General features: G+C 44.1%; 1 protein-coding gene across 3 annotated transcripts in view; it reads right to left on the minus strand.

Annotated features, from left to right (window-relative positions):
- Positions 1–14,026, minus strand: part of LOC143220468 (uncharacterized) — an 89,263-nt gene that overhangs the window by 11,738 nt on the left and 63,499 nt on the right. For 2 of the 3 annotated variants that reach the window (XM_076446110.1, XM_076446111.1), the window contains one exon: positions 6,857–7,097. In XM_076446110.1, coding sequence (XP_076302225.1) covers positions 6,857–6,889 — 33 coding nt within the window. In that variant the 5' untranslated portion in view covers positions 6,890–7,097. Of the gene's footprint in view, positions 1–6,856; positions 7,098–14,026 lie in introns of those variants that run through there. The other variant, XR_013011632.1, reaches the window with a different exon arrangement.

Genomic DNA, 14,026 nt, shown 5'->3' on the forward strand with positions numbered 1-14,026 from the left:
ATATTCTGTAATTGCCGCGTTTACTCGTCGCTAACGTGCAATCACGATGATACTTCAGAAATAGTGGCCAATCGAGTGAAACTGAAATATCAACAAGACTCTGATTAACCTCTGAATCGAGTACACGATGAACCATTAGCATGACGGTTTGAAGCATCGATTAAGTATATCCAAGTATGTACATACATACACATATGTATAGGTGTCTACTCTCAACTAGAATTGCGAGTCGCCACTGGACGTATGTTATAGATAACTCATAAAATGGGTTTGTTTTTCAATGCAGAACGTTCCCTCGTGGATGAATGGTTCGGCGGTATCAAGACGGCCGATCCGAGAGTCCTTCGGAAGATAACGCGCCCGAGGAGAAATCCACCCACAACTCGCTAAATCACCGGAAGGCAGAAAGAACAAAGCGAGCACGGGACACGCGAACCGTCCGACCGACCGACCAACCCTCTTTTATAGTCCTAACTACGATTCGTAATATATTATTTGGAAATTGTTTTAAATTACAGGCTCGATCGCAACGATGCGTCCTGTCGATAATGGGCGACCGGCGCGGCGCGGCGTCCATTCGGCAACATCCGGTTGCGTTTACCAAACGAACGTGGGCCTCTTCTGTATCGATAGACAGCCCATCTGCGAATCTCAAAAGGAAGATGTCCCAAGATTACGAGAGGCCTTTTGTTACACGGCAAATCCCGTGGCATAACATTACACGATAATTATCGGGTAGAGTAGAGAGAACCGCTATTGTAATTTCATAAAACAAACCGTAAGGAACACGAACGAACATGCAGCTTCCCACCACTCGATTAATCATTCGAGCGATCAAGTAGCGAACGATTAGAAACCCGACATTCGATGTTACACGAGGTAATGCCGCGTGTCCACAAAGTATCTAAGAATGCAATCGCGCAGCCTCAAATTGCTACGCGGACACTTAATTCCAAAAGGAACCTCAGGAAACCTCCCTTTTCGCGTTCCTCCGATAGCGAGGCAACAATTAATTGAACACAGGTTCGCGTCCGGCAATGATCGCTTAACCAACTGTCCCTATTTTTCCGTCCGAGTACTTTCTACCGAGCCCCACCAATTAATTCTTCTAATTTCCCTTAAACCAGTTCCATCAAACCAGTTCCCGTGTGCAAGCGCGCGTCGTCGGCGAGCGTCGATTATCAAGATTGTTAAGATCGCTTCGTCGTCGTTGAACGTCCGCGCGAATAATAACCGCGGTGATCGCTTTATTTCGCGGTCGAACGCGCGATTGCGTGGGTGCACGGTTTAGGAAGAAGGTAAATCAAGATAACTGTTTCAAATTGTTACACAAAGATCAGCAACGTATTCGTGAGACCTTTCTGAATGAAACGACAGCAAACACGGTGCAGTTTGGGTCCCGTTTGCTCGTTCAATCCACGAAACGATACTTTTTTCCCCCGCTCGGATCTATCACTCGTCCATCTATGTATGTACCGCGATCCATCCGCTCCGCGACATTTCGCGTGTTGTTATCAGCACGCGCGATCGTACACTGGTGAATTTATTCGAAACCGATCAATTAATTAGTCGATCACTGTCATTAGAGGGCAAATTATACGCCGGCGTAACGAAGAAATTACACGACGCGTTTTGCCGCGTTATCGCCGCTCGCCTATGTATATCGAAGCTGACGCGCGTGCCATAACACCCCGTGATTTTTTACGCAACAAAGCTGGTCCCCGCATGATCGACGGCGACTTGCTTGAACTTTGTGAAATTCTCTGCTCCGTGATCGCTCCGATGTGTTGCGGTGCTGGGATATACATACTGGGGTTCGGTAATCACGTAATTTCAGTGAAAGTTTCGAGTGTGTAACGTAACGCCGTTACGAAGATAAACAGCGTAGGTTTATGAGTTATTGGCTGGTTAATTAATTGATAGCTGCGCGCGACCCGAGTTTTCTTTATGCCGCGTCAACTATCTAACGCCGCCGTTGACTTTAGATTGTTCCGGTGATAGCGGGTTAGTCCAGATGTTTTATTTCAACAAGATTCGACGATTGTCGAAATATTAGGTTGTTGCAATTGAAAATGATCGTTTTTCACATTTGAAACTTCCCGCCTTTGTGGTTTAGTTTTGCCACGACAGACGGGGTTGAAGTTGTACAATTTGAAAAGTACATACATATCTCGCACACATGAATTTGCGTGTACAAGATCATTAATATCGTATAGTGTACATTATTCAAAATCGATTTTCGTTCACCATGGAAAAAGAAGGAAATTGACTTTTGAAATTTGATGGATATGAAATTGGTATAATACTTAAATGTTTAGTAATTGATTAGATACCGATATATTTAATAATATGAACAATAGTGGTGCCTCAAAGGGTACAATATTGTGTCAGACTCGTGGCGAAGATTCTGAACAGAGTCTTAATAAATACGTATGTTATTAATTTTCTTTAAGAAATCAAATTTTTTCTCGGTTTTGTCGATGTACAGTGTACAGCTATTGCGGAGCATATAGGCATACAATAGTTACAAATTTTCTCCTTCTTCCGGAAATTACGATCTCCAAAAAAGTTCTAATCACTGAAACCGTAAAATAAATCGTAGGGCAAGGGGTTAAAAGGCCCGCGCATCATCTATTCCAAGTTTTCCGTCCAGCAGAAAATTCCAGATGCAAGGTTCGTTAAAAAAAAGACAGAAGGAAACCGAATCAGCGTTTACCGCGTCGGCCGCTACGTTGTGCCCGGAGAGTTAACGAGTGCTATCGTCGCGCGATGGCCTGGAGGAATCTCGGTTCCCTCGTCCTGCATTAGGCGACATCGAGACTTTTAAATGGACGACGAAATAATCGCAGATCCCGATAATGATACACGCGAGCCGACTGAAAATGAAATACAGCCGGCCGGCGTAATTTATTGCACGATCGGGCTCCGGCGGAATCGGCGCGGATCAGTACTTCTTCTTCTTCTTCTTTTCTCTCGTTCTCTTTTCTTTACTTCGCGTGGCATAAACCTAGAAAGTTATCAGACTGTCATCGGGCCCTGGGGATGCGCGTGTAACGGTAGCGGATATAAGCAGCGCCGGACAGCCTGTCCGCGTTAAGAGAATTATTTATTGAGACTATTGGCGCCGAGAGAACGATTAGCATACTAATGTCGCCACGATTTTCTCGTGTCCGTTCCTGCACCGGCTGCACTCGTCCGCGTCGGATGTGCTCGCGCCGCTAATCTGCCATTATTAAATTATTCGCAGATGAGCGAGAGGTATCGGCTAACCACGAACATCGTTTATCAAAATCGCGGGACAGTATCGCTGCACGGTGTTAGGCTTCGTATCCACTGGCGTCGTTCGTGCAAGTGCCTCGGCGTATGCCGATCTATTGGATAATGAAGGATTCTCTCTCAGTAGAATTTTACTCAATGGAATCTTTAACGAGAAGAAACGTTAACGTGCACGATTCGCGACTCCGGGGATTTCGCGACGGAGGACGGAACGCCAGTGGAAACCAAGCTTTAATCGGCGCGAAATATTCGTACGTCAGCACGTAATGTCGGCCAGATAAAACTGGTATGCGATATCGGCCATTAACAGGGATAACGATATACCCTAAGAGCGAAGCCGTGGAAACTGTCGTTTCATTCAGCTTCCGTGCTGAAATCGGGATGAATCTGCTGGTCGAGGACTGCGAGAGGAAGCTCTGAACTGTAAACCGAATTGCCTGGTAGCCGGCGTAATTAATCGATAATAGGATTCCTCTGTCTCTTATCGTTGCGTGGTCACTCGGACATTGTAAGCCGTACGCGAGCGTTATTATTAACCCGCGATAAGAACGGGCGTACTAAAATTAGCAGAAGCTCGTCGACAAGTGTGCGAAATCTTTAGAACACGCCCGCGACATCGTTCTAAAATTAATATTGAAACTGTGAATTGCCGAAGATTGCGAAATAAGCTCGCAATAAATTAGACACGATCGTGAGAAGTGTTTGCCGGTACGACGACGACGACGTCGGGGATCTCCGCGGCTAATTGGCAAATCCAGCATTTTCTCCGATGAGCAATGATTTATGCAGAAGCTTAAGATGGAATCGGTCCATTGTTCGTCGAGGAAACGAGCAACATTAAGCCTCTTTGGTACACGCTTCGCCACTCGAACAGCTTAAAGATCGGAATCCCTTGCTAGACCAGTTTTCGGGACTTTCAATTAGAGCCGCCGCGAATTCGTAGCATTGTGCGGCCGGTAACTCGCAACGCGTGATATTATAATCCGCGTTGCGACTGACAAATCGCCTTGGAAGTCTAGACCGGTGAAAGGCTGGATTTATTAATTTGCACCGGTAATCGATCTTCGCCGCAAAAATCCTCTATATTCTCGCAATGTCGGCGAACGAACGATTGCGCCGTTAATGACTTAAAATCACGCGGTCTCTCGACTGCCCCGGCCGCAATAACTCGTGTTCTCCTCGCGGAAAAAAGCCGGCTAATACGAATTTTTAAAACCAGCCACCATAACACGTCTGGATTCTTTCGCGGCGTTATAGAAACCAGTGATCGTTTTCATTTTCGTTAAACAGATCTATGCGGAATTTTACCTTGAGTTCTAACGTTACTCTTCAATATTCTAGAACGACGTACAATCGATCTAGAATATGTATACATATCTCGAACGACGTCGACATGTTTTTCCCCGATGCGAAGACTTCTCGATTGCTGAATACGTAGTTTAGCTTGAAAAATAATGCGACTGCATTGCAGTACGGTTCGCAATGATTCTGGTATTTGCATTCGATGGCAAATTAAATATTTAATACAGTTGGAAACGTTCTACGAAAGAGCAAAGAAATCAGCGATAACGGCATTCCACAGATTGCAAAGGTAAGAGAGCGTTAATGCTAAATCGCCGTAAATCACGCGTTTATTCGATGTAATCTGGGCAGGGGCTTTGTGTCGGATTATTTCCCTCGGAAATTGACGGAAAGCGGCGAATGCCACAAACATTTTTGGCGATGTTGACGAGATCGCGCGTGGAAAGGAAATTTTAGGTCGTTCTTGCAAGTATGCGAGACACGCTTCTACACTCGGTGAAGTACATTGTCGAAAATAATGAAAGGAAACGGTATCCGTAACTGTCGCCGCGCCGCGCCGTTGCGATTCGCACGAATGATAAATACATATGCAGGAGCACGCGTTACTCCGTTGCACGACAATTACACCTACTCCCCCGGCCAGTGATTTACAAGTCGCATAGTTATCGTAATTATTGTTTCGTCGGTATGCTGGTCACACGACGCTCATTGTCGCAACAAGATGCCAAAGAGCGCCGTTTTAATGCACGCCGATGAAGCTGATATACACATGTACCGTTACGCGATTTATAAACCGCCAACAAGCCGAGACGGTCGCCATTTTCTCACTTGAACGTCTATGTAGAAATACAGTTTTCAGATCGTATATGTTTCACCAAATTATTTCATCTATAATAAATTTGTAAATCTTTTCGGCGCAACGGTTCGATCGTTTATTACGAATTATAAAGCAACTTTGCTAATTATCAAACAAAATCAACGTTTCGATCCTAGTTTGGATCTTTTTCAAGATTTATTTGAATTTATTTGACGTTGATTTTGTTCGACAATTAGCAAAGTTGCTTTATAATTTGTAATAAACGATCGAACCGTTGCGCCGAAAACATTTAAAAATTTATTATCAGCAAATACGATCGATAGAAGAAACATTTATTTAATCTATGATTGCAAAAATTGGCGTAGATCAATATCGGTACAGATATTCTCAATAGCATGTGCCGATTCGATTTTTAAAAACTACTCAAATCGTTAAAGTACTGATAATACGTGTATCATCGGATCACATTGACTTATACAAAGGCGCTTAAAATTTTGAACAAAGCTTCCGAGAGATAATTTTAGAACCAACAAATACAGCTTACATTATTGCCAAATCTCATGATCATTTTCGATATATATTCGATATATGTCCGATACTTGTTTACTAAAATATTTCTTGTCGTGAAATTGCAACAGACCGTCGTAATTAGGTTAACGATCTGATTTATTGAACGAGATTACGATCAAATTAGAGACAAATTATTTTCCTTGCAATTTAGTAACGACCCTAGCAAGAAGCGCAGTTGCGAAACAGGTTCCATTTTATCGTGTTAATTGTGAAGCAGTTGATTAATTGCCGGCCGTAGCCGGGTTAACGTGTGTTTTCCTTTGCACGTCTGGACGCCGCGATTTTATTCCCAGCGCCATTTATACTCCGTTCGTCATACTTCATCAGAACTGCGTCTAGGCGTCAGCCACTGCGTCTAGACGCGTGCGTCTACGACAAGAAACAATATCGCATTATCTCCTTTCGAGGAATATTCTAGAATATTCCACGACAATGTTTTGTCAATCGTGGCCTCCAAAATGTTGCAATTCACCGACAAATGCGTATCCGCGTTCAAGCCAATCCCTTACAACAGGAATTCCCATTTTTTCTCAATTTCTTAACAAGTGGCCCGCTATGAAAACACGGCATTTGTTTAAAGCAATTGCAAAATAAATGGTAAAAAACATTTTTTTCACATGACATTTTGAGTGGATGCTCTTATGTTTTCACTATAAGCTCCTAAAAAAAGTGTTGACACGCTTTATTTTATTACACGCCAGTGGAACCAACAATTTTTAAGGTTTTGAAAAATTCTTTGGCTGGGCGATGCTCTTTCGCTTTTCTTCGCAAGTGAAAAACGAGGAAAGACATACCAAATCGCGTCGTAGGAACGCAAAACTTGTGCGTCCAGAGGCACAAAGGAAAACACACCTTTAACAAGTTGAAAAAGAAATGGTTGAACAAACTTACCGCGACGAGGATGCTGAGAGCTTCAATTCGCATAGTAGCTGGCCAGGCCAGCGGGGAGGCCGTAGGTTGCGAGCTGTTGGGCCGATCTCGTGTGTCGATCCCTGATTATTGGCCGACGATCAATCCGTGCACGTTTTCACTCGATCCGAAGCGTGTCCGGCAGGCGATCCGATTCTCCCGGTTCTACGTCGATTTCTCGCGATCCGTAGTACGGATCCGGTGACATGGCTCCTACGCCGATCTGTCGACAACCATATGTCCTTTATTGCAACACTTAACCCGACCAAACGATCCACCATTGTTCCGACCGAAGTTTTCTTACTAGCTTTGCAAGCAGGACTACTTAATTACAGATAGAAATGAGGTCAGCAAGATGGGGACAATCATGACAAGAATGCATAGGTGCGATTTAAAACATTGAAAACATCAGACGAGAACTTCAAAATACTTAAAAATATTATTCTTAACGTATTGAATATATTAATACTATCTCCCAATTTGTGGAGATTCAAGTGGAACATTTTTATTTTGCGGACACTATAGCGCTATATGTATCAGGTAAGTGACTCCCATTAATATTCGGACGCTCTCAAAAAAAATGATAACTTTTTAAATATTGGACTATGCGATTTAAATTTTCTTGGGAAGCTGGAGCAATTAATTTACTACAGGATGTGAAAAGAAATTTTGTGAAAAATTGCAAGAACCCTTAAATTTATTGCAGTTGGATGAAATTTTCAGAATGTGATGGTCAGATTTTGAACAAAGTTGCACAGTACAACTTTTAGTATTTTCTCTGCAATTGCGACAGCTTGCAATTGTTCCAACCTCTGAAAAAAAGTTCAAATCGTACGTATCAATATTAAAAAAGTGACCAGTTATCATCTTTCGAGCAGTGTCTATTGTAGTGTTTGAACAGCGAATATTAGCGGAAGTGACAGTATCGGCAATTGGGCGAACGGAGATCACACTAACCCTCGACAACACACGTCAAACTCGTGTTCGCACTCACACTCGTCGCTGTGAACGTTCGATCGGGAAGAGAAGAATTGGCGGACGGTCGAATTTGTCTCGTTAAGTATGACGGCGCTGCCATTCGAGCAGAGAAAAAAAGCGTTGTCACGAGCCGACGTAATGGAGAGCCGAGACGGTCGGCACGGCGCGGCACGTTGCGCCGGACTGGATCGATCTTTAAGATTCGCCGATAAAAGTAACGAGGGCAGAGTTAAACGCCGGCGTTTCGGTTAAAACAAGACTATCACGTTTCGTCACGCGGACGACCACGATAACGTCGCGAACCGATATCTTATCGGCAACTGGCTTCGATACGCGTCAATTACATACGCAGCCGACAGGCACTGACCTACCGAAGAGGTGGGCTCACCTTCTATCATGCCAGATGTTCTCCGCAAAACAAACTTTTTCTATACCTGACCGGCATTTTAAAAAAATCATTCAACCAAGCTGGAATTTCTTGAAACGTCAATAAAAAAGAAAAAGTGGTACACTCTTGCTCTGTATATTTTGGTTTCGCTTGTACGTAATGTTGTAATAAATCTCTCGCGAGATTTTCTCAATAAAAAAAAACGTCAATCAAGGGAAAGAAATTTAGAAACATTATTAGTAATGATTTATTACGAGCTATGTATTAGACTCGGATTGACCTTCTGGCGAATACCAAGCAAATGAAACACGTCAAATTCGCGTTTCCATCAGCGCGGCGTGTTTCTCGTTAATTAAAATTCAGCAGTTCCCACGGCAGACAAATTAGAAACGTATTCAATCTCGGAACAAAGAGGCGAGATTTATAGGACAGACCGACGGCTGATCAAACACGATACAATTACACGGGTTTATCTTGTTTGCGATCGTTCGGCGGATTGACAAGCAATTAATCCGGCGAGACCGGCGTGTAATGGCTTATTTTCCGGCGTCCAAGCACGGAAGGCAGATGCAAAGGAATGGAAGGACGCCGTTGTCTCCTCTGGGATAGCTCGCGAAACCAACTTATCGTTTGCATGCGATCGCGGGCGCCCACGACTCCTTCTGTCCGGCCGGCGCGGCGCGGCGCGGCGCGGCGTCCGGGACGATTGACAGGGAATGGCGGTGTATCAGAGCCGCCGCCACCGCTCCCAGTATCATTCGCTGCATGCGTTAATGACACTCGAGAAATCATCGATTGGTCCGTCCCGAAGCCGCGACGCCTCTCACACTGTGTAAACACGCCTTCTCGCGTAATGTAATGGACGAGGTCGACGGTTCGTGTGTAGTTTCGCGCGTGCTCGCGCGAGAGACGACAAGTCGTATTTTAATACTACATACATACTATGTATCTAGTATCTACGGTGATGTCGGTGGTTGTCGGAAAGAACACCGCACGTCGCATAATTTCACTTTTCAGATATTGCCGTTTAATGCATAGACACAAATTTTCTAAAATTCTGACATGCGGCGTTTTCCCGACAACCACAGATATCTACGTAATATTTTCTACAGAACAGGAGACTAGGAGTAAAAGGACGATTTCCACGATCTCTAATCGTCCATCGTTAACGTGACTCGCAGAAAATGCGGACCACTTTGCATCCTAATTGCGCACCGCGTTTCCTCGCGATCGTAAGGATCATCTTCGATGCAGATTGGCTCTCTGTCCGGAGGGATCCGCGAACTTTCTCACCGCGGATCGTTTCTGCCTGTTGTGAAACGAAGTCACAGTGAATTGCGGTATCGGTTTGTTGCAGCAAAAACGCAGTGTCGGTTCGTTTGGTCCTGGGCTGACGTTGTCCGAGGAAGATCGAGGATCGAAGAAGAGGACCGGTGGATCGATAAAACCAGCTGCCCGAGTAATCGTAAGCGGATTAGGCGTATAAGTTTGGATCAGCGGCGACGAGTTGAAGCGGATAGGTGCCGTTCGCGGTGAGTCACGGCTTGTTGCCGGTTGGAATTCGTCGATAACGAACGGAGAAGCAGACGCATTCGGCAACAGACGTCGTCGCCGCGCCGGGACCCCCCTACCATGTTATCGCAGTTTTTCCTGAACCTGTGATCGAGTTGTTCTTAATGTGGGAGCAGGGGAGGGGGGCAGCTGCGAGTCCCGGTCTCATTTCATCTTGCTCGCTCCCTCGCCCCGGGTCGCGGTATGCGTTATCGTCGCTTATCGACGATACGCATTGCCCTGGAATGTCGTTCGCGCGTTCCTTCCAGATACGACGCGGACACCTTGCGTTACGCGTTCCACGGACGAATGCGGAGAACACGTGTTCCCGGCGCGGGGACGATGCACCGTGTTCTCGAGACAATCTTCAAAAATCTTGTCATCGTTTTTACTAAATTCGTTTTGAGCCTTATTCGGTGTAACACTTTTCTTTATAGAGAATTTGGTACTTTGACCGAACTCGAGAAACAATATTTTGGGCACTCCATTTAACACGCGCCGCACTATGGGCCAAACCGACGAAATCTGTGTCAAAATCAAACAACTTTCGATAGACATGACATAGAGCGACGAAATTTTTTTTAAATTATAGCTGAAACGTTCGTACCACAATCTCCATAATTATCCCATATTCTGCTAAATTTCAGCTTTCATTTGAAAAAAATTTCATCGCTCTATCTCATTTCTACCGAAAGTTGTTTGATTTTGACACAGATTTCGTCGGTTTGGCCCATAGCGCGCCGTGCCGAGCCGTTTTTGCTCGACAACTAAACAAATTTATGCACTTTGTTCTATGTATACTGCATTTTTTATAATACATCATTCTTTTGGCGGAAGTTCTGTCTATTCTGCACTGTTAAACTTGTTATAAAATACATGCTTTTAGCGCATTAAACAAATATGTCGGCTTGAATGTTGATTGTAGCACTGTATGTTCCCCTGAAAACCACGCAGCATTTGCTCGAAAAGTTGATTCGCACAACAAATAACTTAGGAGTCGTTTGAAGTCGTCACGTTACGAGACTAGTCATATGAATTTATCGTTAAAACTTAAAACGGAAGCGTGGATATGAAACTCGACACAGTAGATACGTATACGAAAATATAGAACATGAACTGCGACTTCCTGTCGGGACTTAAACATGCGTCATCGCGTACTGCAAACAGGAAGAATGGTTACCTGCGACTCATTGATTCACCGATAAAGGGATACGGTGGCAGCCGAGATCATTACGCACCGATACAGGCATGAAAGCGAACCTTACAATTGGGTATTTAACATGTGTCATTGCGTTCGGTGAATTAAGACTCGCTTCCCATGAATAAAAGAAGAGAGTACAGACCAGTGTCTTGATTTTCTTTTTCATGACCTGACACTGCAATGTCTGAGAAAGTGCTGAGCTGGCTTGATGTTGATTGATGAAATGCAAAGGCGTGTACCAACTACATTGCGATAGAATGTATTAACCCGGTCATACGCGGTGGAATACTTTTGTTGTTTGCACGAATTTATTGTCCCAGTTTCTATGCTCGCAATGAAATCTGAAATAACCGCTTGGAACAGGATACGATTTTCTCATAAATTCAAGGTGTACGCGGATGAAACATTACAGAAAGTTGATTATCTTGTCACAGGAAATTTGAACACTGATGTGCGCCTCATCGACGAAGATAAAAACGGGATTTCTCGTTGTAATGTATTTCGTCACGAACGCGGAGACAGGAAGCGAGCTTTCGGTGCAAAGTGAAAGTAATCTAGAAACCATATCACCGTCTATAAACCATAAAAATGTCCACCTACGACAGAAAATCTGGAAGCTTTCTCTCCTCCTGGACAAGCTGCCCTTCGGCGTAAAACGCGTCACATTGTTCCCACGTTTAAGCATACGTATAGTAAATAGTAAATACAAATCTCTCTAGATTCGACAAAAATATATATATGTATACGATTTAATTCTCTAGTAATTTTACTGTTTTACACACACCGATTCCTTTCCCGCTTATTCTACGATGCTATATTTCAAATGTTCGTCCTGTAATTCGACGATTTTCTTGTCGTACAGCCTGCGGAACAGCGGATTAGCATAAACAACCGCGGCGACTGAAATTTACGAGATCGTTGGTAAAAAGTTTGGTCGATCGGTCCTCGTAAAATCCGGAAAGTTGCCAAACGCACACGGCGCGGCTGCATTAATTGAAACGTTATTTATGAAATAATGAACAACCGATAGGAGGCAATATTGTAGGCCGCGTGTTCGACTCGAATGTAAATGGCCCGCGATTAACGTAGATTATCCAGGGGCCCGCGGTGAAATATCGATCGGCGAGTATTGCGGATCGATCTCGAGCCCGGGTAGCACGATCGCGGAACGGATAGAATAGAAAGGCTACCGATCGGCTGGGAAAACATCGCGATAGATCGCCGTTAGAACCGTTTCGACTTGTACAAGAAACTCTATCCGCTTCGCGAGTTTCGTCGATATTATGAGAAAATTGCCTTCCGGTAATAATAGTAATCTTATCTAGGTTCATTTAAACGATCCCCGATGGCCTTTAATGTTATGTAATTACTCGGTTTAGTTGTACAATAATGATCGTGATTATCGTCATTACGCTGAGAAATGAATCGAGGTACACGCCCGGTCGCGGATCACTGCTCGATAAAGATAATCCATACGGCGCGGCGCGGCGCGGCGCGGAGATAGATAATATTCAATGAGAGAAGCGTTCTAACACTTGCGACCGTACAATTGGTTGCTCGCAATTAGGCAACGTGACTGGCGATATCGATGCGACACGAGAGATGTGTCGTTCGGATAAGCGAAATGTTGCTTTTGCTTCTACTAGAAATGATATACATATCATGTTAATTAATTCTCCGAATGATTAGGATAAAGACAGGAATAATAACAGAACTGAGTTTCTCCTGTAACAAGAGATTTTTTAGTTTATTATTCATATTCCTATTTACAACTATTTACAAGGTTTACCTGTAAGAAGAGAAACGACATTAAAAATGTCACTTATTTCCTATGTCCATTCGCTAATTACAATCCCTACAATTATTGCTTTTCTCTTAGGTTAAACGTTGCGCGTATTCCCTATATCATGACACATCAGTCTTTCTCTCTATATCTTTCTCCCTCTCCATCTGGTGTTTGTTTTATTAAACTAATTACCAACGCGCCGTGTATGCGCGGGATAAAAAGGGAGTACCACGTACTTTCTTTACATACATATTGTTCCTTAATTTACTTTGTTTATTTACGTTGCAGCGATCATTATCTGTTAACAACGAGAACGATAATAGTATCGATACGTCTCTTCGCGAAAAGTATCGGAAAGGAAGTTGGAACAAAGCGCGCGTTTGCGAAAGAACACTTATTATCGATACAGCTCTTAAAGAATGCCAATCATACGCGTATGATTCATTACCGATTCGTTGTTAATTATCAAGAGGCGATCGATCGGATCTAGTTTGAACCAACAGGTGAGTCAGTAGATTGCTCGATGACTCGCGAATTCGCCGATGTTCCGCAGAAATCGAGCCGAACTTTTCTCCGAACCGCTTATCGACGTTTAAATAGCCTCCGATAAAATCAACAAGGGTTACTCAAGATTTTTCAGAATCAAAGCGCCGGCGCTTAATCATACAGCTGTGGACTTTACGCCTTTACGGCCTACAGAAATGTACTTGGACGGCGCGGCGCGGCGCGGCGCCGCGATGAATTTCCCTCGGAATATGTACATACGTTCCATTTCGGATCAATTCGTAGTGCGTATGGCACATTGAACGACATCGACCGCTGTGCATTGGCCAACATGTTTAAGCAAATAAGCCCGAAGCTGGTTTCGTTTGATCGGTGCCTGCAATGCAAAGTAGCTAATGCAAGATCTGGTTTCGAATAAGGATAAGATCTCGGAAGAAGCACGCGACACGCGTGTGTCTACAGCGATTTCTCTGACCGTTCCATGAAAATTTCGTGTAAAACGCGCGGAACTGACGTTTCCTCGAGTCTCCGAGTTGCGCGCTGCAATTAGCCGGAACTTGTCGACATTCAATTTGTGGAGAATTTGCATCGCCTCGACGCGACGGTAAAATGATAAGACCAGCGCGCGGACGGTTGTTTAACCCGGACCTCGTCCGCTCGCGAGTTGTAAATATCCTTGACAAGCTGCAGCCTGTCGCTAGGAAATCTGACCAGAAGAATCTAACTGTTGTGTCACGATGTTTT

The sequence above is a fragment of the Lasioglossum baleicum genome, chromosome 2 (assembly GCF_051020765.1).
Source record: "Lasioglossum baleicum chromosome 2, iyLasBale1, whole genome shotgun sequence".
In the NCBI taxonomy this organism is placed as follows: Eukaryota; Metazoa; Arthropoda; class Insecta; order Hymenoptera; family Halictidae; genus Lasioglossum; species Lasioglossum baleicum.